The sequence below is a fragment of the Engraulis encrasicolus genome, chromosome 20 (assembly GCF_034702125.1).
Source record: "Engraulis encrasicolus isolate BLACKSEA-1 chromosome 20, IST_EnEncr_1.0, whole genome shotgun sequence".
NCBI classification, from domain to species: domain Eukaryota; kingdom Metazoa; phylum Chordata; class Actinopteri; order Clupeiformes; family Engraulidae; genus Engraulis; species Engraulis encrasicolus.
The window spans coordinates 46,411,149-46,433,119 of NC_085876.1; the positions used below are offsets into that span (position 1 = coordinate 46,411,149).

At 43.5% G+C, this 21,971-nt stretch overlaps 2 protein-coding genes across 2 annotated transcripts in view; both read left to right on the forward strand.

The window, feature by feature from the left end:
- fhod3a (formin homology 2 domain containing 3a) overlaps positions 1 to 8,687 on the forward strand; it is a 230,149-nt gene extending 221,462 nt beyond the window's left edge. The window contains exons 27-29 of the mRNA XM_063185093.1: positions 3,724 to 3,976; positions 4,702 to 4,884; positions 5,114 to 8,687. Of these exons, the coding sequence (XP_063041163.1) occupies positions 3,724 to 3,976; positions 4,702 to 4,884; positions 5,114 to 5,196 (519 nt within the window). The 3' untranslated portion in view covers positions 5,197 to 8,687. The remainder of the gene's footprint in view (positions 1 to 3,723; positions 3,977 to 4,701; positions 4,885 to 5,113) is intronic.
- Positions 8,688 to 11,260: 2,573 nt separating this feature from the next.
- gstr (glutathione S-transferase rho) lies at positions 11,261 to 19,559 on the forward strand. The gene is made up of 6 exons (XM_063186024.1): positions 11,261 to 11,585; positions 13,042 to 13,107; positions 15,514 to 15,619; positions 16,946 to 17,064; positions 17,678 to 17,766; positions 19,273 to 19,559. Exons 1-6 carry the CDS (start codon positions 11,418 to 11,420, stop codon positions 19,400 to 19,402), a joined length of 678 nt encoding a protein of 225 aa, XP_063042094.1. The 5' UTR covers positions 11,261 to 11,417; the 3' UTR covers positions 19,403 to 19,559.
- The last annotated feature ends 2,412 nt before the right edge of the window (positions 19,560 to 21,971 follow it).

The window sequence follows — 21,971 nt, forward strand, 5'->3', positions numbered from 1 at the left end:
AGGGGAAAACACACACACATACATGCATACACGCACGCAGTCACGCATGTACGCATACATGCACAAGCACACACACACACACACACACACACACACACACACACACACACAGTTTGGACCCAAACAGCGTAGGTCTACATTCTGAGGCGGCTTGATTGGGGCTGTGATAGGGCATCCTAATTGGAAAAGAACCAGAATAGTGTTCTCCAATGTCAAACAGGTCTTTTTTTTATTCTGAACCTTTATATATACTACGTAATATAGTATATAGCATATTAGATATAGCACTGCTGTTGTACTTTTGTTTGCAACAAGGTGATGCAAGGTTACTTTTTTTATGAACTTATAACTCTAGATCGAAGCATTATAATTGTAAGTTGTTAGTGTTTTAACTTTGTGAATGCGGGACCAACACCTCTATACGAAATACATTAGCCTGATATTAGATGATGTGCTGTTGGACTGTAGAACTACTGTAGGTTGTTAGAAGGGGTCTGTCAGTGTTTAACCTTTTTGAACCCGGGGCTTGATACCAGTGTAGCCTATATGATCTGTTAACGTCTGTTGTCTGTTGTTAACTTTGTGAACCCGGCCGGGACAGACACCTCGGCAGGCCTGTAACACATTAGCATATAAGATGCATTGCTGTTGTGTTTTTACTTTTTGAACCCGAGGCTCGACACCACTGTAGCCTATACAGTGAGTCCAATATGTATTTGATCCCTTGCTGATTTTGTTTGTTTGCCTACTAAAAAAGACATGATCAGTCAATAAATGTTATGATAATATGTATTCTAATATGGAGAGACAGAATATCAAAAAGAAAATCCAGAAATTAACTGAAGAGAATATATATTAATTTATTTCCATTTCATCGAGCAAAATAAGTATTTGATCCCCTGCCAACTGATTACAGTTCCGAGCCCACAGACCAGATGGGCACTTCCGATCAACTTGTCATCTGAATTAAAGACACCTGTACATACTAACATGCATAAAAGACACATTGAATCAGCAGAATCAGTCCACAGTATGAGTGAATCAGTCATACTCCAACCTCACCAGCATGGGAAAGACCAAAGAGTGGTCAAATGATATCAGGGACACGATTTTAGACCTGAACAAAGATTAAATGGACTGCAAAGCCACAAGAAAGAGACTGGGTATTAATGACCCAGCTGTTGATGCATTTCTTCCAAAATGTGAGGAATACAAAATGACTATCCATCAGCCTGTCTGGGGTTCTATACAAGATTTGACCTTTGTAGGGATTTGATAATCATGAGAACAGAAAGAAATCACCCTAGAGCTGTACGGGATGAACTAGGCAATGATATCAAAGCTACTGGGACCAAAATCACTGATAAAACTACTGGTAGCACTTAATGCCACAGAGGTTTAAAATCCTGTAGTGCACACATGGTACCTCTACTTCAGAAGGAACCTGCGCAGTCCCACTTGAGGTTTGCCAACAGACATCAGACTGGTTTAGGATATGATAAGGAGGTGCTGTAGTCAGATGAAACCAAAATCAAGCTGTTTGGCATTATCACAATTGAATGTGTTTTGAGAAAGAGTACTGCTGTCTATGATCCCAAGAACACCCTCCTCACCATCATGCATGAAAGTGGTATCATAATGGTTTGAGGGTGTTTGTCTGGTCAAGGCACAGGACAACTTCGCATCGTCAATGAATGGATGGAGGGAGACATGTAATGTGCAATCCTGAGTGCAAACGTCCTTCCCTCCACCACTACACTGAAGGGTGGGCCATTTTTGGATCTCCCAACATGACAGTAATACACAACATACAGTCAATGCAACAAAGGAGTGGCTCAATAAGAAGCATATTAAAGTCGTGAAGTGGCCTAGACAGTCTCCAAATATTAACCCTATAGTAATTCTATGGAGAGAACTGAACCTCCCATTTGCCAAGCTACAGCCACAAACTATTAATGTTTTAGAGATAATGTGCAAAGAAAAATGGGCAAAAAATATTTTCTACTATATGCACAAACATTGTCATTAACTAAAAGAAGCATCTAACCTCAGTGCTAGACAACTAGGGCTTTGCCACAAAGCACTTTATCCTCTTTAGCTAGAGGGGTCAAATACTTATTGGCCTAAATTAAATAAAAATAAATTAAAATATATTATTTTAAGTTATTTTCTGGAATTTCTTTTTGATATTCTGTCTCTCCATGTTTGAATACATATTATCATAAATTTATAGACTGATCGTGTCTTTATTAGTGGGCAAACCGGCAAAATCAGCAAGGGATCAAATACATATTGGACTCACTGTATAACATAAGATGCATTGTTACAAGGTGTCTGTCTGTGTTTTAACATTTCGAACCCGGCCCCAATCAACGCCTCGGTATGTAACAGATTAGCATATAAGATACATTGCTGTTGTGTTACTTTTTGAACCCGGGGCTTGACATCACTGCAGCATATATAACACTTTTTACATCATCATAAGATGCATTGTTGTACTATAAGGTGTCTGTCTGTTATAACATTGTGAACCCGGCCCCAATCGACGCCTCGGTATGTAACACATTAGCATGATAGTAAATGGAGTGCAGCTCCGCGTCCCAGAGTGTCCTGTCGTCTGGTCTGTATCCCACATGAGTGATGCTCACCTGGAGAACACTCAGAAAAAAACATTCATTAGCTGTCCGGCACACACACACACACACAAACGCTTGCACGCACACACATACTGTAGACATGCGCTCACACACACACACACACACACACACACACACACACACACACACACACACACACACACACACACACACACACACACACACACACACACACACACACACACACACACACACACACATACACACACACACACACAGACAAATCATGTCTTATTATTATTATAGTGGGTGTGTCGGTCTCACTTGCTGTGTAGTGGGAATGTGCTCCAACTAAGATGTCACGAACTATGATCCACTGCTCACTATCTGTTGCCTGAGGTGTGATAATGTGTGATGAATCATAAAACACAGACAGGCTACTCATCCGTCTGCACTCTGTGTGTGTGTGTGTGTGTGTGTGTGTGTGTGTGTGTGTGTGTGTGTGTGTGTGTGTGTGTGTGCATGTGCGTTTGTGTGTGTGTGTGTGTGTGTGTGTTCGTTTGAGCATGTAATAGACAACATGTATTAATGTGTGTGTTGCCATTGATCACATGCACTGAGTTTGCTGTTGTGTTCACAATAATGTGGAATGTCCAATCAGCCTTTTTGGAATTCACACCTGCCTTGAATTGCACATATGAGTTGAAATGAAGTCTCTTCCATTTGTCTCTGCCTGTCTCTCTCTCTCTCCCTCTCTGCCTGTCTCTCTCTCTCTCCCTCTCTGCCTGTCTCTCCCCCTCTCTGCATGTCTTCAATATGCCTTCACGCTCTCTCTGTTTCTCTCTCTCTCTCTCCGTTTCTCTCTCTCTCTCTCTCTGTTTCTGTCTGTCTCTCTCTCTCTCTCTCTCTCTCTCTGTTTCTCTCTCTCTCTCTCTCTGTTTCTGTCTCTCTCTCTCTCTCTCTCTCTCTCTCTCTCTGTCTCACTCTATCTCTCTGTTTCTGTCTCTCTCTGTCTCTCTCTGTCCATCTATCTATCTATCTCTCTCTCTCTCTCTCTCTGTCTCTCTCTCGCATTAGTAAACTATGTCTTCATACATTAATATTTCTCTGTCTCTGTATTCTCTAGTCTGGTCGGTTGGGTGGCAGTGGTGGTGGTGGTGGTGGTGGCTCCAGCAGCGGTGGCCATCACAGCGGCGGCAGCGGAGGCTCCGGATTGGCTCCCGAGATGCAGCAGCCGCAGGGATTGGGCCACGCGGAGGACGCGGCGGAGCACGAGTTCATGAAGGCGGTGCTGAAGAGCAGCCGGGCAGGAGGAGGACAGGAGGAGGCCTCGCTGGTGCCTGGGCAACGCCTGCGCACACGCACCCGGCCCACTAGAGGTCAGTGTTGTTTCACTGTGCAAATAGAGAGGGAGAGGGAAATAGAGAGGGGAGAGGGAAATTGGTCTTACTGAGTGCGTTTTAATATGCGACCTTGCCTCCTCCACTTGTGCTTGTCTCCTCGTCCCGCCTCCTGGCCCCTCCTCCGTGGAGAAAATGATAAAGTTTCCCAGCTGTCAGCCTAGCCACAACAACTTTTGAGGGACTGTTTTTCATTCACCATCCCAATTGCAAATGAGAAAAAGACTCTACAATTGAGCTTTTGCAAGATATTGAAATATAATGCTGTTGTCAGTGATGTCATCATGACGAGAGGCAAGTGGAGGAGGCAAGTGGAGGAGGCAAGGTCACATGTTGCAACGCACTCACTATTTATGTACAGTAAATTCACTCTGTTGTTAGTGAAGGGCTAAGGGTGAAAGTGAACCTCACAAAATTATGAATGTATGTATATTTATATAATCATATAAATATTTGTATAATGATGTATATAATCTGTTGAAATTTGATACATTGCACCACTCGTGTATATTTTTTAATATCACTTAGATTTAGTTATAATGAAGAGCTACCAAGAGTATTTAGCATTGAATCCAGATAAGTTATGTATTAATTTAGAGTTTTTTATGTTTCCTGAAACCACTGCAAACATTTATACAATCACATTGTATGTGTATGTGTACAGTATGCCTCACCTTTATATTATAAACTTTTTCCTCCTTTAGCTGCCCCTAACCTATCAAGTCGCGCGGCCTGGTCGTCGGCAGCCAATGAGGACGGGGGGATGGGCATGACGGACGACGCGGCGGACGAGATCATGGAACGCATCGTGCGCTCGGCCACGCAAGGACCCCGAGAGAGGGCACAGCCGCGCGAGAGGAGGAGGTCCCGCGCCAACCGCAAATCACGTACGTATTTAAATTAGAACTCAGAACTTTTACTGCACACAAATGAGTGGAGTGCAGTAGCATAAGAAATAAAAAATGAAGATAAGAAAATGCAACACCACTTTAAAACTCGTTCCGGCGCCCTTTGTTAGTTTAGTACTTAGTTTAGGTAGTATTGAATATGCAGTTGAACAGCACTTGAACTTTAAACTACATTTCCCATCATGCACTTCCCTGTGTGTTTCCGCAGTGCGGAGGACCCTGAAGAACGGACTGACGCCAGAGGAAGCACAAGCACTGGGACTGTCAGAGAACCAGGAGAGGCCCATCTGAAACAGACATCGCCACGGCGATATTACGGACACACACACACTCACTCACACACACACACACACACTCACACACACACACACACACACTCACACACACACACACACACACACACACACACACAATCTCACTGACCTTGTTCAGCACAAGCAATCTCCAACGCTCCCCCACCTGTCCACATCCCCCCCTCCCCCCGTCACTATAACCCCCCCCTGTCACTGTCTGGGCCTTCTCTACGCCCCCATTCATATCAGTGATTCTCCAGCCCTGCAGGTCATACTATGCTGTTGCAGCCATATGTAAATCTGTGTAATGTGTAAATGTTACTGAATGTGTGTGTGCGTGTGTGTATGTGTGTGTGTGTGTGTGTGTGTGTGTGTGTGTGTGTTTGTTTGCGTCTTAGTTCAGCTTTGCAGACACACATGATGGGCTGAATAGACTTTTATAAGGCTGAATAAACAGTGGTTGGTTTGCGAGATGCGTCATTGAGAAGAAAGAAAAGGAAAGCGTTTAGGAAGTGTTGTGAAGAAACGTTCACATACGTATCAGTATCTGTTAGGTTTGAGACTCAGGGTTAACTCCAATCGTCATCTCAATATATTTATAATTTTAGCTGTTATATACAGTATATATATTTTGTCTTTGTGGAGAAAAAAAAATGTCAGCCACAGTCAGAGGTCTCAATCGTGAATGTGAAGTGCTATGAAAACCATATGCCCATGCAGTGCATTATGGGTAATCACTCCCCAGATTTACAATTAATTAGGCTACATTATTTCATGAAAATAATATAGTAAGGCATTGTATTATCATATATTACACAACAGAGGTAGGCTAATTATAGTACAAGACCCAAATTGTTGTTTTAAGGTATCTAAATGAACTGAATAACAACAATGAAATTATCATACATCATGTTTTTTTTTGTTATACAGAGGACAAAATGGACAAAATTGCGGTGCAAATACGATAGTTATCGTTCATCTGGCAACACTGCCGTTGGACATGTTTCTCATGTGTTCACCAATTATGAGTTAATGATGGCTAATTATTATGAGTTATATCAGCATGTGGCAGTCCATCCCTCTGTGCTTATGCTAACTCCAATCACACCGCCAACACATCTGCCTTTTTCGCTCCATCACCTCTGAGAGCACTGTGTTTTCAACCTGGCACGGAGATTTTGATTTGAACATTAACTGGTGTGTTCCACAAAATGCTAGTTAGCACGACGTTACCCATGGGGCTAGTTAGCATTACGTAACCCAACTGGGTACTCCTGGCCCTGGGCAGAACATTACCACAAGGTGTGAAGTATAAATGTGATATGTTTAGATTTTTTGGACGCTTGTTGTTGTTACTGACTATTTGTACACTTCAATCTTGTGGAAGACAAGGCTAGATTGGAAGGGAACGTTTTTTCTTCACTGTAGGCTATTTTTTTTTCCCCGGAATGACTAAAGTATATTCCACATCCTCCGGTGATCCAGTGGGTCATGATTGGGTCGTCAGCACATCGTGAGTTTAAAGAGTAGTGTGTGCCTTCCTACAACATAAGGGCCATTTCACACTGTCACGCTTTCTTCTCCTCCAAAGCTCTGCGTGTATTTTTGAGGGAGGCGCGTGTCAATGGGGAGCGTGTCTATGTTCCCACAGCCTATTGGTCCCACAGCCCATTGGTCCCACATCACTGAGACTTTTAACATTAACTTTTAGGCACAGTTTATACCTGCTGGCCCAATATTCCCACATTTCTAAGAATCTATTCGTGGCGGGGAGAAAGGCATGTTCTCTTAGTTTACTCGGAAATGTGGGAACATGGAGATGTGGAACATAGGGCCAATATTTGAATAATTTCTTAAAAATGTGGAAACATGGAGCAGCAAGAATAAGCTGTGGGACCAACGGGCTGTGGGAACATAGAGCTGACCCCGTGGCGATGGTTAAACACTTGTCAGCTGCACCATTCCATAGGAAAACAATGGATATAGAGCACCTAGACCCCATTACTTAGTAAGTTGCCAATGGGAAATTGAAACTTGGATAGCAACGACACTGTCGAGAAATGCACCCCTGGAAGAGAAAAAAGCGTGTCAGTCTGAACCCTGCCTAAGGCTGTAGCTCTTGTGAAACATTAAGGGTAGATCAATGTTACTTTACAACACCTATGACCAAGACTACAGGCGACCACAAGTTAAGATACTCTCCAAAGTAATATCATTTGTGTAGAACAATCGGTGTGATGTTCAGGTGGAGTAAGTTATGTCAAGGAAAGGGCTAGCTGTACAAGAAGCCTGTTTTGTTTTTTCATTTTGTTTTTTTGTGTGTGTGTGTTTTTGTGTTTTGTTATTGTATCGTTTCCAGGTACTATATCAAATATTACAATTTCATTATTTATGGAAAAGTATCACAGTACTTTTGGAGAAAATAAAACTTTGTGATAAACGAAAAATAACAGAACTGTTACTGTAGGTCAATATGTATGACGTGGTAGTTTGGCACCTTATAATCCCCGCAAGATTTGTGTGGGCTCTTCATTGCACCATTGTCATCATTAACAAGATGATTAAATAATCTCTCTCAGACTCAGATTTCTCTTCAGACTTTTACTGGAAATAAATTGTAAAAAAAAGAGGACAAAAGTGTACAAAAATTATGAACGTTTAAAAAGAGGGATATTGTACAAAAAACAAAATGAGAAGAAAGTATGTAAATGCCCTGCTTTGTTTTGTTAAAATTGTTTTGTTTTGTTTTGTTGGTTTGTGAGTAATGTGTTTTTTTTGTAATTTTCTGTAGAATAGTGTATTATAGACGAAGACAAAGAACAGTGTTATTCTATAAAACTGTAATTTAAGAGAAAAGAGAACAAAAATCCATGCATGGTCACAACACGAGTATATAAACATACTAATTATTATTTTTTGCAAACAGCTTTCAGCCATATTTTGAATGGTTGGTTTCAAAAAAAAAAAAACACTTTTATTGGCTTTTTATCAGAGTCTTGTTGGCTTGTACATTCATGTTTCAAACTGAATGAGTGAATGAATGAATGTTGTTGGTCACTTTTAGCACCGTTTGCATAAATCCGAACATTTCAATAAACCAACATTTTCTTGTCTCTGTTTCCAAAAATAAGTTTATTCGCATACTATCGGTAAAGCTGCATAAATGAGGTTGGCGGGGAAGGTAAAAAGCCATTCAAGTGTCTTTACATGCAAGCGCTAGAGTTTTTAAAAAAAATCTCCTCCACAGCTGGAGTTTCTATAAAGAATCGTTTTCAGAGAAAGAACTTCTGTTTGTGTGTAAACGAAAAGCACTAACGAAGTGAAAGGTTTCCCTTTTTTTTAAATACCTGGGTAGGTGTGAACGGTGTCTAGATGTCTGCTGTTTCAAGGCTTCTGTCTGTATGTCTGTCTGTCTGACATTACTGTGCGTCCCAATGGAAACAGTAGGTCTCATATACACATTCTGCAATAAAGCCTTACATGAACTGATCACACTGTACGCCTCCTGGTGCTTTGTCACAGTTCAAACGGGAGTGATTGTGTGTGTGTGTGTGTGTGTGTGTGTGTGTGTGTGTGTGTGTGTGTGTGTGTGTGTGTGTGTGTGTGTGTGTGTGTGTGTGTGTGTGTGTGTGTGTGTGTGTGTGTGTGTGTGTGTGTGCGTGCATGCATGTGTGGGTGAGAGAGAGAGAAATTGTTAAAACAGCCAAGGATAATTGGATGCAATCAAACATCAGCTGCTCAGCTGTTTCAAGACATCATACTACACAAGGCTGAAAGTATTCTGGGAGACACCACCCACCAGGGCCGCCACTAGACCTATTTTACAGGGGTACGTGCCTGGGTACTGATTTGTTGTGCCCCGCTATGAGTTTCACACAAAAAAAACCCCAACAACCTTGCTACCTTGGAATTTAGCTCAAGTTAAGCATATGTAGTATTTTACAGAATGGACACAAAATAGCGTCCATGCACTACTTGCAATAATATAATACATTTACAAATATTTTTACAAAAAAATTCTCTCTGTGCCCTACTGTGTCCCTGTATAGCACTGGGTCAGCTAACACCCCTGGTACCCGCACTTTACATAACAAATTTCAGTTGAGCCAACGCGGTAAGGGGAGACTGCTGCAAAGGAAAATAAGAACAACCAGGTTCATCAAGTCATTTGTTCCCTCTGCAATCAGGGGTCCGTTTCTCGATTCTTGTCGTTGCTAACCGTCTTAAGACCGTCTCAAGACCGTCTTACCGCTCCATTGGATTTAGTGGTGAGCGTCGCTGTCGAGAGAGAGTTGAGTCGCTCTTACGAAGGACGTTGCTACCGTCGTTAGCAAAGACGCTTTCGAGATACGGACCCCAGAATTGTCAATGAAATACACAGTTCCCAGCAAGGGACTTGACACTGGTGTGTGTGTGTGTGTGTGTGTGTGTGTGTGTGTGTGTGTGTGTGTGTGTGTGTGTGTGTGTGTGTGTGTGTGTGTGTGTGTGCGTGCGTGCGTGTGTGCGTGCGTGCGTTAACTTATGTATTAGTCTAGCTGTTTCGGAGGAGTCAGAGAGGCATGGGGGAGGGGGTTGTATTTATTTATCTGTCATTTTATGTATTTATTAAAGTCCTGTCTACCTCTTACAACTTGAATTTCCCTTTTAGAGATAATAAAGTTTACTCTGACTTTGACTTTTGACTTTGAGAGAGAGTGAGAGAGTGTGTGTGTGTGTGTGTGTGAGAGAGAGAGAGAGAGAGAGAGAGAGAGAGAGAGAGAGAGAGAGAGAGAGAGAGAGAGAGAGAGACTTTACATGGACACACCCTATTCTTTATTGAACCCTATTGTGTTATTATTGACAAATCACTTTGTGTGTGAGAGTGTGAGAGAGAGAGAGAGAGAGAGAGAGAGTAAAAGAGAGAGAGAGAGAGGACATGCTTTTTTGCTTTGTCATAGTTAAAGAATAACAGCTCTTGGCTTGTATATGTGATGGAAAGAGAGAGATATGTGGGTGAGAGAGCGTGTTTGTATAAGTTTGTGTGTGTGTGTGTGTGTGTGAGAGAGAGAGAGAGAGAGAGAGAGAGAGAGAGAGCGTGAGAGATGGCAATCTAAGACTTGAATGCTGAGTCACGCTCAACAATGCCAATGCAGTCGTCGCAAACAGCCGGATGTCATCTCATCTGTGTGTGTGTGTGTGTGTGTGTGTGTGTGTGTGTGTGTGTGTGTGTGTGTGTGTGTGTGTGTGTGTGTGTGTGTGTGTGTGTGTGTGTGTGTGTGTGTGTGTGCAGGGCCGGGTTAACGCCCAGGCTAAATTGTAGCCTAGGGGCCCACACCAACTAGGGGACCCCTGGTTGGCAAAAAGGGAGAAATTATGCAGAATTGTTAGCCTGGCCGCGCCAAAAACCCCTACAGCAAAGCTGTGCCGCCGGGAGCAAATTCATTTTGCGGCCACTAGGGGCGTCTAGATTTCTAGGCTACAGAATTGTGACAAGACGCAATACTGAAACATTCACATGTCGTGTTGAGTACGGTTGGTAGACATGTTATCTTTAATTCCTAGCTTGTAATTATGACACTGACTGTCCATTTAAATGTGTCACAAAGTTTGCCTTCCGGGGGGCCCACAGCAACCTGTAGCCTAGGGGCCCCAGGCCATCTTAATCCGGCCCTGCGTGTGTGTGTGGGTGGGCGGGCTGCGTCTCAAGTTACATAGCAGTGAACCCTTGAGCGCATTGCAATATGCGACCTTGCCTCCTCCACTTGCCTCCTCCACTTGCTTCTCTCCTCGTACCAGGAAGTAATATGTCATGATGACATCACTGACAACAGCATTATATTTCAAAATCTTGCAAAAGCTCAGTTGTAGAGTCTTTTTCTCGTTTGCAATTGGGATGGTGAATGACAAACAGTCCCTCAAAAGTTGTTGTGGCTAGGCTGACAGCTGGGAAACTTTATCGTTTTCTCCACGGAGGAGGGGCCGGGGGGCGGGACGAGGAGACAAGCGCAAGTGCAGTAGGCAAGGTCGCATATAGCAGTGAACCCTTATGTTTACATAGCTGTAGGGCGTGTCTTTGTTCCGTGTGTGTAGTAGCCTACTATAACCGCATGGGAGCCTGCTTGCCTGCAGACTGGTTTGGCAGCTTGCCTCTGATTTTACTGTAGGCTAGTGAGCGATACGAGGCTGTGTGTGCGTGTGTGTGTGAACTTACAGTGTAGTAGTGTGTGTTTTTCCGAGGACATGGCTAAGAGTTTCACTCTTCTATGGGGGTCCGGATCCACCCCGTGCTGGCGCGTCATGATCGCCCTGGAGGAGAAGCAGCTGCAGGGGTATAACCAGAAACTGCTGTCCTTCGCCAAGGGAGAGCACCGGTCTCAGGAAGTACTCGACATCAACCCCCGGGGACAGGTAGAGTAGAACGAAAAGGGCTCAACATTAGCCTGATATCATAAACCAGTCTAAAATGTGAGACTGGATGTGTAGGCTAATTGAACATTTCGGCGCCCAGCGTGTGGCGCTGGTTAACTAGGCTAGCTCAACATGGCAATACGCCAAAGGAGAGAGGTTCATCCAGGCACTCCAAGCACAGAGTGCGTTGCAATATGCAGAGGTGCATCTTGCCACCAGACAAGGCAGGCAGCCGCTTGGGCCCCCCAAGCCCCTAGATAGTGAACAACAGTCCATATGTACTACAGTAGTGGTGATATGTTCATTCTTTAGCATTTTCGCTTGGGGCCCCACCTGACCCTAGAATCGCCTCTGGCAATATGCGCCCTTGCCTCCTCCACTTGCGCTTGTCTCCTCGTCCCGCCTCCTGGCCCCTCCTCCGTGGAGAAAACGATACAGTTCCCCAGCTGTCACTCACCATCCCAATTGCAAATGAGAAAAAGACTCTATAATTGAGCTTTTGCAAGATATTGAAATATAATGCTGTTGTCAGTGATGTCATCATGACGAGAAGCAAGTGGAGGAGGCAAGGTCGCATATTGCAAGGCACTCACAGTGTCCAAACGGGAAGTTACATTTAAAAGCCTTTAATGATACTGGGTTGTAGTTGCATACAAAAAAATGCAGCATGGCAATATGCCAATTTAATTGGGATGGTTAACACAAAGCAATGGAATTGAAATAGAATGGTCACTCACAACAATGTCTTGTGCACACATTACAGTGTATGGGCATAGCTACATGATTAAGTATAATTAATGTTAATCCTCAATTGATTATTAATGAATGATCTGTCATATATAAAGCAAATGTTTGTTCTATATGGAGTACTGGGCTACTCCGTACTTTAATGACATTGTGATTGTACGATTAAACTAATTATTAACTAGTGATTTGCAATCATATGTCACTAATGAGGGAGTCATTATAAGAGGACCAAGGTTCACCTTAATGATTTGTTACTGTTTATGTGTCCAAAGTCAATGTGGACTAGAGATGGGATTTATGGCTCTTTGACGGGATCCGGATCATAGTGGCTGGTTCCTTTCAAAGAGCCATTCCAAAAAATGGCTCTTTTGGCTCTTTTTAAATTATTTCCAGTGTTTAGAATGTAATATTTTGACTGAATTTTGTCCAAACAACAACTGTTTATCCTCCTGCTTCTAAAGACCATTTTGCCACTCTTTAAGGCAGACAATTGTGTGTGTTTTTTTTTTTATCCCAAATTTAAGTATGTCAATGTCACGTGCTTAAAATGAATGTAAAATGAATGAAAAAGCGGTTGAGTGGCTCCCCCAGCTTTGATTCGGTTCTCATCGCTCACTTCTGGGAGCCGTTCAAAAGAATCGTCTCATTTTGTGATCGTCACAACACTAATGTGGACTCATCATCATCCATGCACCTTCTCTCTCCACAGCTCCCTGCCTTCAAGCATGGAGATAGCATCCTGAATGAGTCCTATGCTGCCGTCATGTACATAGAGGTAGGTCATGGGTCACTCTCAATGGGAACACTAGCTCAGTGGTTCTCAACTGGAACAGTCTTGGGACCCTCCATTTTCCACTCTCATTCGGTCGCGACCCAATGTTTTTTGCGTTCAAGTCAATTCAATGCAATTCTCAAAATGTAACCAAGACTTGAATGACTGGTTGCACGCTATCTATCTCGCATAAACTTTCAGATTGTATCTATGACGACAGATGACGCGGAGTTCACTAGCCTATCAAAATAAAAGTTGTAAATTGTTGCAGGAAAAGTTGGATTTTTTTTTTTTAGAATTACGTTTTTTTTACACCAAGGCTCCGCGACCCACCCATGACCCCTCCGCGACCCACTTTTGGGTCGCGACCCACCAGTTGAGAAACACTGCACTAGCTCATCTCTTGGCTGGGCGGCCATGGACAGCCTTTTTCATATAAGTTCATGTCAAGTTCTCATAACAAAGACGTGTCAAACAATGTCAGGTTGACATTTTTTAAAAATGACAATTTACATGGCATGGAAGGGCATGTAGACTTTTGCCGTATGTGATATTATCCCGGGAGGCACTAAATCGAATTCCACCCAATTTGAACTAAATGTTATTAGTTTCTGTGGCCATAAATCCATAGAAACCTGCAGAGGATCATCCTAAACGGGGTCATCCCTATGTTCCCCGGGTCCTATGTTCCCCGGGTCCTATGTTCCCCTCTACCGGGTACTTGGTAGTTCCAAGTAGACTGCTGTCGCATGGCAAAGCGCATGTGTTGTTGCACCTCTGACAGGTTAGGTTTAGGGATAGTTTTGTTCAGGGCACAAATTTACAACTCAGAAGCATTGCTTTACTGACAGGTTAGGTTTAGGGATGGTTTTGGGAAGGGCACAATTTGAAAACTCGGAAACATACAATGCGGGGAAGGGGGAACATAGAACCCTTTTTTAGAAAAAGGGTCCTATGTTCCCCGGTCCCATACAAAGACAGGGGAACATAGGACCCGGGGAACATAGGTACGCTCCCTCCTAAACGTAGGGCTGATAGTATTCAGGCTCCATGCCTGATTTCAGGCTTGACAGAGTTTGCAAAAAATAAAAACATTGATAATAATTAGCCATTTGGTTATTCTTCTCTCAGAAAGTGTTACAGGTTCAGGGTTTTCTTCTTCTATCAGTCTTGAATAATGGTCATACACAGGCTATTAAATGTTTGAATAATGTGTCAAAATAAGTCTCTATGCAGTACCTTGTCGTCGTCATTAGAGCAGGGAAAAAAGTTCAGGCTCGGAATTTTTTTCACTATCACCCCTGTAAACAGCTCAATGGGGGGTGAGAAACCGCCCAACCTGGCAATCCTGAGAGTGTCCACACACGAGTGAGCACATTTTGATTGTTAGTGTGCAAGAACACAACAGTTAACCTAACAATTCAGTCTACTGAGCCTTTGTTGATCCATTCTTTTCAATGTTAGGTTAGGTTAGGTTTCTTTATTAGTCTCCACAAAGGAGACATTTGTCTCAGAGACAGGGAGGTTGCAGCACCATAAAGCACATAAGACGCATAACACCAACCCAGAAAAACAAACAAGAGTAGAACAAGAGCCTGCATGCACAAAAAAAAGAAAACAAAAGCTTCCCGTTTACTTCCATATATGAGCTTGTGTGTGTCCTCTTTTCTAAATCAATTTAGATAAAAGTATCTGCTTATGTGTCAACTAATGTATATCTATGGTATTGTGTCCTTTACAACCAGTAGCCTAATGAATGCATATCAGTGTCACTTTGCACAGAGCTAATGATGGGGCAATGACATTGCACTTTCCCCTCCTCTGCCACGCCCTGTAAGCCATGCTCTGTTCACCTTGAATACCCAGCCCCATTTGTCATGGCATGTCTACCAGTAGTAGGCTGGATGGGTGTGTGTGTGTGTGTGTGTGTGTGTGTGTGTGTGTGTGTGTGTGTGTGTGTGTGTGTGTGTGTGTGTGTGTGTGTGTGTGTGTGTGTGTGTGTGTGTGTGCGTGTGTGTGCTCTGTTCACCTTGAATACCCTGCCCCATTTGTTATGGTAAGTCTACCAGTAGTAGGTTGGATGGGTGTGTGTGTGTGTGTGTGTGTGTGTGTGTGTGTGTGTGTGTGTGTGTGTGTGTGTGTGTGTGTACGGGGACACACACACACACACACACACACACACACACACATACGCTGCAACATGATCTCTCAGAATTCCATGCTCCTGGACACGGCTGTACACACACGCACACACAGACATACATACGCATGCACGCACGCGCGGCCAGACTAAATATTGCGTCCCACCCCAAAAAAACACAGTGAAGCACTACTCCACAACAATGCTTTATAATGCAGTGATATCTAATGAATAATGCATATTGCATGTCTTGTTCTGTAATTCTCCAGAGCCAGTACAGGTCACAGGGCACTCCTCTCATCCCTGCAGGCCAGGCTGAACAGGCCCTGATGTACCAGCGCATGTTCGAGGGACAGGTTCTGTTCCAGAAACTCAGTATGTGATATTATTATTATTATTACTATTATTATTATTATTATTATTATTATTATTATTAGGCCTATTATTATGGGTGAACTCTGTTGAAATTCAAGACATGCTATTTTACCAGAGAGGGTCTATGGGTAGTACGAGAGAGGAATCTCGCAACTTTTTCCGGGTGGTACTGTCCACTAAATGGCGCCATCCAGACAGCACAGAGGAGCACCAACAAGCGCAAAGGCTGTTAGAATGAATGGGGTCCCACGGAGCTCATCCACAGATGCTGCCATTGCTTTGGGACATTGCTCCCTAGGTGAACTGCAGGCACGGGTTGGAGGGCGAGATTGGACACTTACTGTAAACCCACTGTGTATTTTACCTAATCGCTAACATTTTTTGTGACATTCATTTACTGGCTGATTAGCTTCGCCGATAAGCAAGGCACTTCCTCGTCACAATTCACACAAATTTACTAATTTCTGACGCTACTTCACTCAAAGACGCGATTGGTGGGTGCGCGAGTTCAGTGTTGGGCACACATACCTATACAGGTGTGTGGTTGGGCACCTCCATGAATCCAATGCCCGTCTTCCATATATCTTTCTGGTAAATCGTAAGTCAGTCATTAATGTGGCACTTAATTGACTGAGTAAACTGTCGGCGGAAAACGACTCCATCTTTGAAGCTGAAAATTTAAATTTTGACTGAATTCACTAGCCTAGCATTTCCCATTGAAATGACTGGAGGCGGGACTTATTCACTCTCTCCAGTTCTTATACTACCTCCATGGGTTTTAACTGTCCAATTCAACCAGTTGATTGCCTAATTGCACAGGTAATACCAGGTCATTTGGAATATGTGACACTGGATTGTAGCTTCGGAATCCAGGTTGCTCATCACTTTTTTTTACTGGAGCCTATACGCATAAACGGTGTGATGTGTGCCATGTGACATTAGCATAACGCCCTTTTTCTGGGAAAACATTGGGGAGAAAGCCAATGCAAATCAATTGGTGGTGTTGGGAAAGAAGGAAAGACAACGACCTGTAGACTAACGTTGTTCACACTCAACATGCCGAAAACGTGTTGTGTCGGCGGCTGTTCAAATAATATAGCCAAACAGCCATGGCTGAAGCATGGACTGTGTTCATTTAGGCTAGCCGATGTAGCATGTAGCATGTAAGTTAATGAGACATTCGGTTTCTTTTCCCCCAAAAAGGGCATAATGCACATTCACGAGTAAAGTACCTGGATGGCCGTTCATACGTATGGCAGGTCCAGGCTATAATCCGCCGACCAGTTTCTCGCTCCTGAGTGATCCTGTGTGTGCTGCCCTCTGTAGGTGACATAGTGTACTACAACCTCCGTGTCCCGGAGGCAGAGAGACACGAGTCGGCTATGAAGAGGAACATGGAGACTCTGGCTGCCGAACTCAAGATGTGGGAGGGATACTTGGGGAAGGTACACACACACACGCACGCTTGCATACACACGCACGCACGCGCACACACGCACGCACGCGCACACACGCATATGCTCGCATGCGCACACACACGCATGCACACACACGCATATGCACGCATGCACGCAGACACACACACATGCACACACACACATACACGCATGCACGCACACACACACACAGACACAAGCGCGCACACACACACACACACACACACAGATACACGCGCGCACACACACACACACGCACATGCACACGCACAAACACACACACACACAGACACACGCGCGCACACACACACACACACACGCATATGCACGCACGCACACACACACATACACACATGCATGTACACGCACGCACGCACACGCATGCATGCGCACGCACACAAACACATGCGCCTGCATGCACACGCAAGCACACGCAAACACACACACACACACACCAGGATCGTTCATGATGGCCCAGGAGACAGCAGTCTGTCAATGGTTAGAAATGTTGCTGCCATCACGAATGCGACCACACACACACACACACACACACACACACACACACACACACGCACACACACACACACTAACCAATCCTGTCTCGTGTTGTTGTCTTGTGCAGATGGACGCCGGGTCATGCCTGGCAGGAAAAGCATTCTCATTGGCTGACGTGCTTGTCTTTCCAGTGGTCGCCTATGCAGTGCGTTATGGGTAAGAAAACATATATCTGAAATATTCGCAAAATTAGCATAGTTCTTTTTCTGCTTATCACAAGGAAAGACTGTGTGTGTGTGTGTCTGTGTGTGTGTGTGTGTGTGTGTGTGTGTGTGTGTGTGTGTGTGTGTGTGTGTGTGTGTGTGTTTTATTATCATATTTTGGTGTGTGTTGCTGTTGATTTATTTGAGTTTCATTCTTAATTGGGTCAGAGTTGAGCCCTGAACATTTGTGACAATTTCGAGTGAGCCCCAAGTTGTAAAAGGTTGGGAAGTCCTGTTCTAAAGTGTTGTAAAGGGTACCACGCACTGATGAAGGCTTGATAGCCGAAACGCGTTTGCTTTTTGGACATGGTGGTAATATAAATAAATAATGAGACGCAGTTTTGTGAGTGCGGATTTTTCTTCCTTAAATTGATACTTTTTATCTCACACCCAAAGACTTTTGTTTTTCCAAGAAGTTGAGCGCGTCCTTTGCCAAAACCTAATCTAAAGTGTCCCCATGTCTTCCATACAGGAGTTTCATTCTTAATTGGGTCAGAGTTGGGCCCTGAACATTTGTGACAACTTCGAGTGAGCCCCAAGTTGTAAAAGGTTGGGAAGTCCTGTTCTAAAGTTGTCTGACTTTCATAGACTTCAGATCACTACCGCGATTCTGCTCTGACCAGGACTATAACGATTAGCATTTCCATACAGGAAGAACTTTGTTTCTATGGCCTGGTTAACCCGCCTCCCTCGGCTTGCTACCGGTTGAGGGATGTGACATTTCTTAGCCCAATAGAACGTCTCTGCTTAAACCACGTCACTGCCTTGAACTTACCTCTACCCAGGACGGTTGGAAATGCTCAGTCGATTGGTTCCAGACAAAGTGGGTGGAGTTCCCACTGTAGCGGGATTGAGCAAGCTCCTGGCCCTACTGTGTGTAGCTGTGTTGCGTCACCAGTAGGGCAGAGCCCTGCTAGTTCTGAAGTGTCCCCATGTCTTCCCTACAGGATGTCCCTGGACCGCTATCCCCTTCTCGCTGCCTACTACAACATGCTCAAGGATGTATCCGAGAATAGCAACCAGCTGATAGCTAGGCTATTGGAGGTTTCGTGCCACCAGCCGCCAGTTGTTTTGAAAACTTGTGGAATAAAAATGACTCAACATGTTTTTAGAAAAACGGCACATCAATGGGCGGGCATAAATCCAAGTGGGCAACGCCTTTTTATTACATTACATTATTACATTACATTGCACTTAGCTGACGCTTTCATTTTATTCAAAGCGACTATTATTTTTCTGGGTATTGGTTACAGTCCCTGGAGCAGTGTGGGGTTAGGTGCCTTGCTCAAGGGCACTTCAGCCATGGATGGAGATGTAGGGAGAGGCCAGGGGAGATTTGAACCGCTAACCCCTAGATTGAAAGACCAACTCTCTAACCACTGGGTCAATTTCGAGTGAGCCCCAAGTTGTAAAGGGTTGGGAAGTCCTGTTCTAAAGTGTCCCCATGTCTTCCCTACAGGATGTCCCTGGACCGCTATCCCCTTCTCGCTGCCTACTACAACATGCTCAAGGACCGCCCCAGCATCAAGGCCACCTGGCCCCCTCATTGGCTGGAAGGCCCTGGGAATGGCGCCATCAAGGACCTATGAGAGCTCAGGGTCCTGGAATAAACAGCATCAATGGGCTATGAGGGCCTATGCGACAATCAAACAACTGTTTTTATTAGTGTTTTTTTGTTTAAGTAATGCTTTTTTGAAAACTACCTCTTGACACATTTACAAATAAAAGTTGCTCATTGGTCAGTGACTACATTTTCTATTCCTTGCACAGTCACTGTGATGTATTGTACATTCTCAACATATCTTGCAGATAATACACTGTAAAAAAAAATGCAGTGTTAAGTCAAACACGGCGATTTAGCATCTTCTAGAGTGTATTTGGTCCCAGAGTACTCTCTAAGGGTAGAATTAACACCACATTTCTTTACTGTGTAGGCTCTCACAAGCAGTTACATGGTGAAGCTGCTGACAAGTGAGCATGCGCAGTAGAATTGACGGGGTCAGCTCTATGTTCCCACAGCCCATTGGTCCCACAGATTTTTCTTGCTGCTCCATGTTCCCAGATTATGAGAAGAAATTATTCAAATATAGGCCCTATTTTCCACAACTAAATGTTCCCCCATTTCCGAGTAAACTAAGAGAACATGTCTTTCTCCCTGCCATGGGACATAGGGCCAACATTTGAATACATTCTTAGAAATGTGGGAACATGGGCCAGTAGGTATAAGCTGTGGGACCAATGGGCTGTGGGAACATAGACACACTCCCGAATTGACGGGGGGGGCATGCAGTCACTGTGTGCATTCCAATATGCAACCTTGCGTCCTCCACTTTTGCTTGTGGCCTCACCCCGCCTCCTGGCCCCTCCTCCATGGAGAAAACAATAAAGTGTCCCAGCTGTCAGCCTGCCCAAAACGATTTTTGGGGGACTATTCTTCATTCACCATCCAGTTTGCAAATGAGAAAATCATTTTACAATTAAGCTTTTGTGAGATATTGAAATATAATGCTGTTGTCAGTGATGTCATCATGACATATTACTTCCTGCTACGAGGCCACAAGCACAAGTGGAGGACGCAAGGTCACATATTGGAACGCACCCACTAAGGCTCTCTGTATCAGTTCAGAGTACAGCACAGTGTTACAACCAGTGTTGCCAGATGTACGATAATTATCGTATTTGTACCATCATTTTGTCCATTTTGTCCTCTGTACGATAAAAAAAAACATGATGCACGATCATTTCAGTTGTTATTGAGTTCATTTAGATGCCTTGAAACAACAATTTGGGTCCCTAAAATGATAATTTTGAGGTTTTGGTGCAATAATTCGGCATTTTCCATCTTAGGCAACACTGGTTACAATAATCCATCATTTAAATGGAGAATGACCAGAGCAGAGGTAATACAGGGGGTCGTTTCTCGACAGTGCCTTTGCTAACGACTTTAGCCATTTTGTTCGTTCTTAAGACCAACGTTGTAACCAAGGTCTTGAGTTGGTCTTAAGTTGTTCTTAAGTTGGTCTTGCGTCTAAAGACCAACTGAAGACCAACTCAAGAGCAACTTACGACCAACTCAAGACCGACTTAAGACGGTTAGCAACGACAAGAATCGAGAAACGGAGTCCAGAATAGCAGGATAGTCACCAAGTTCCTCCGTGCCTGTGCTACGGTATAGGCCTACCGAGTAGCAGTTCTACTACATTGTATGATTGGATTTAAAGGAAGGAAGCAATCTGATAGTGATTACATTCCAAGCTGGCAAACGGAAGTCAAGGTTGGCCAAACAAAACGTTTCCCTGGGTGATAGCATGCAGCTAACAATGAGGCCCTGGTTCTAGAATATGCTCAGTGCACTTACAATGCTACAGATAACATGGGGAACTTGAGGAGTGGCGCTCTTTCAAAACGGCTTCTCATACAAACTCCATGGCTTGTTTAAAGGAACAGTCCACCATTGTTTTGATTTTCACATATTTTCTGTATTTCCAAGCATTATTCATGAATGTACATATCATGTTTGTCCACGTGTTTGCATTGCCTAGTTTAACAGAATTGCCTAATTATGCGTAGCAATGCAAGTCTATGGGAACAAACAAAACATTCTCAAATGTACTTAAATAAACTACTTTAAAATGAATGTCAAATTGCAAAAGGGCAAAACAGCAATTTAACCCTGTCATGTGATCACTTGTGGCTTATGCTAATGTTGCCATTTACTTACAGTGATTAGGCTAAGCTATGATCCAACAAATCTAAGTACTGAAAACACTGAGAAGAAAATGATACGCACATTCATGGATAATGCTTGGAAATACTGCAAATATGTGAAAATCGAAAATGTTTGAACTGTTCCTTTAATATTCTTCTTCATTAAAAAATGACAATTAAAGATGTTAATATTAGAGTGGATAGCAGAACAAGATTAGTCAAAATAGTTTAGTGTTGTAAATGCCTGACCATAAAAGTAGGATAAGATAATTATTATGCTAGAGAGCATCTAGTGAGAGACACATCTAGTGAGAGACCCATCGTACAAACTGAATCACAAAATCTCTTAAGCATCGGAAGTGATTTGTGGCAAATGTTTCACCAACATGCCAGTTTCAGAAAAATATGTACAGTAAAAGTGAAATTAAATGGACCGATAGCCTACAGTGT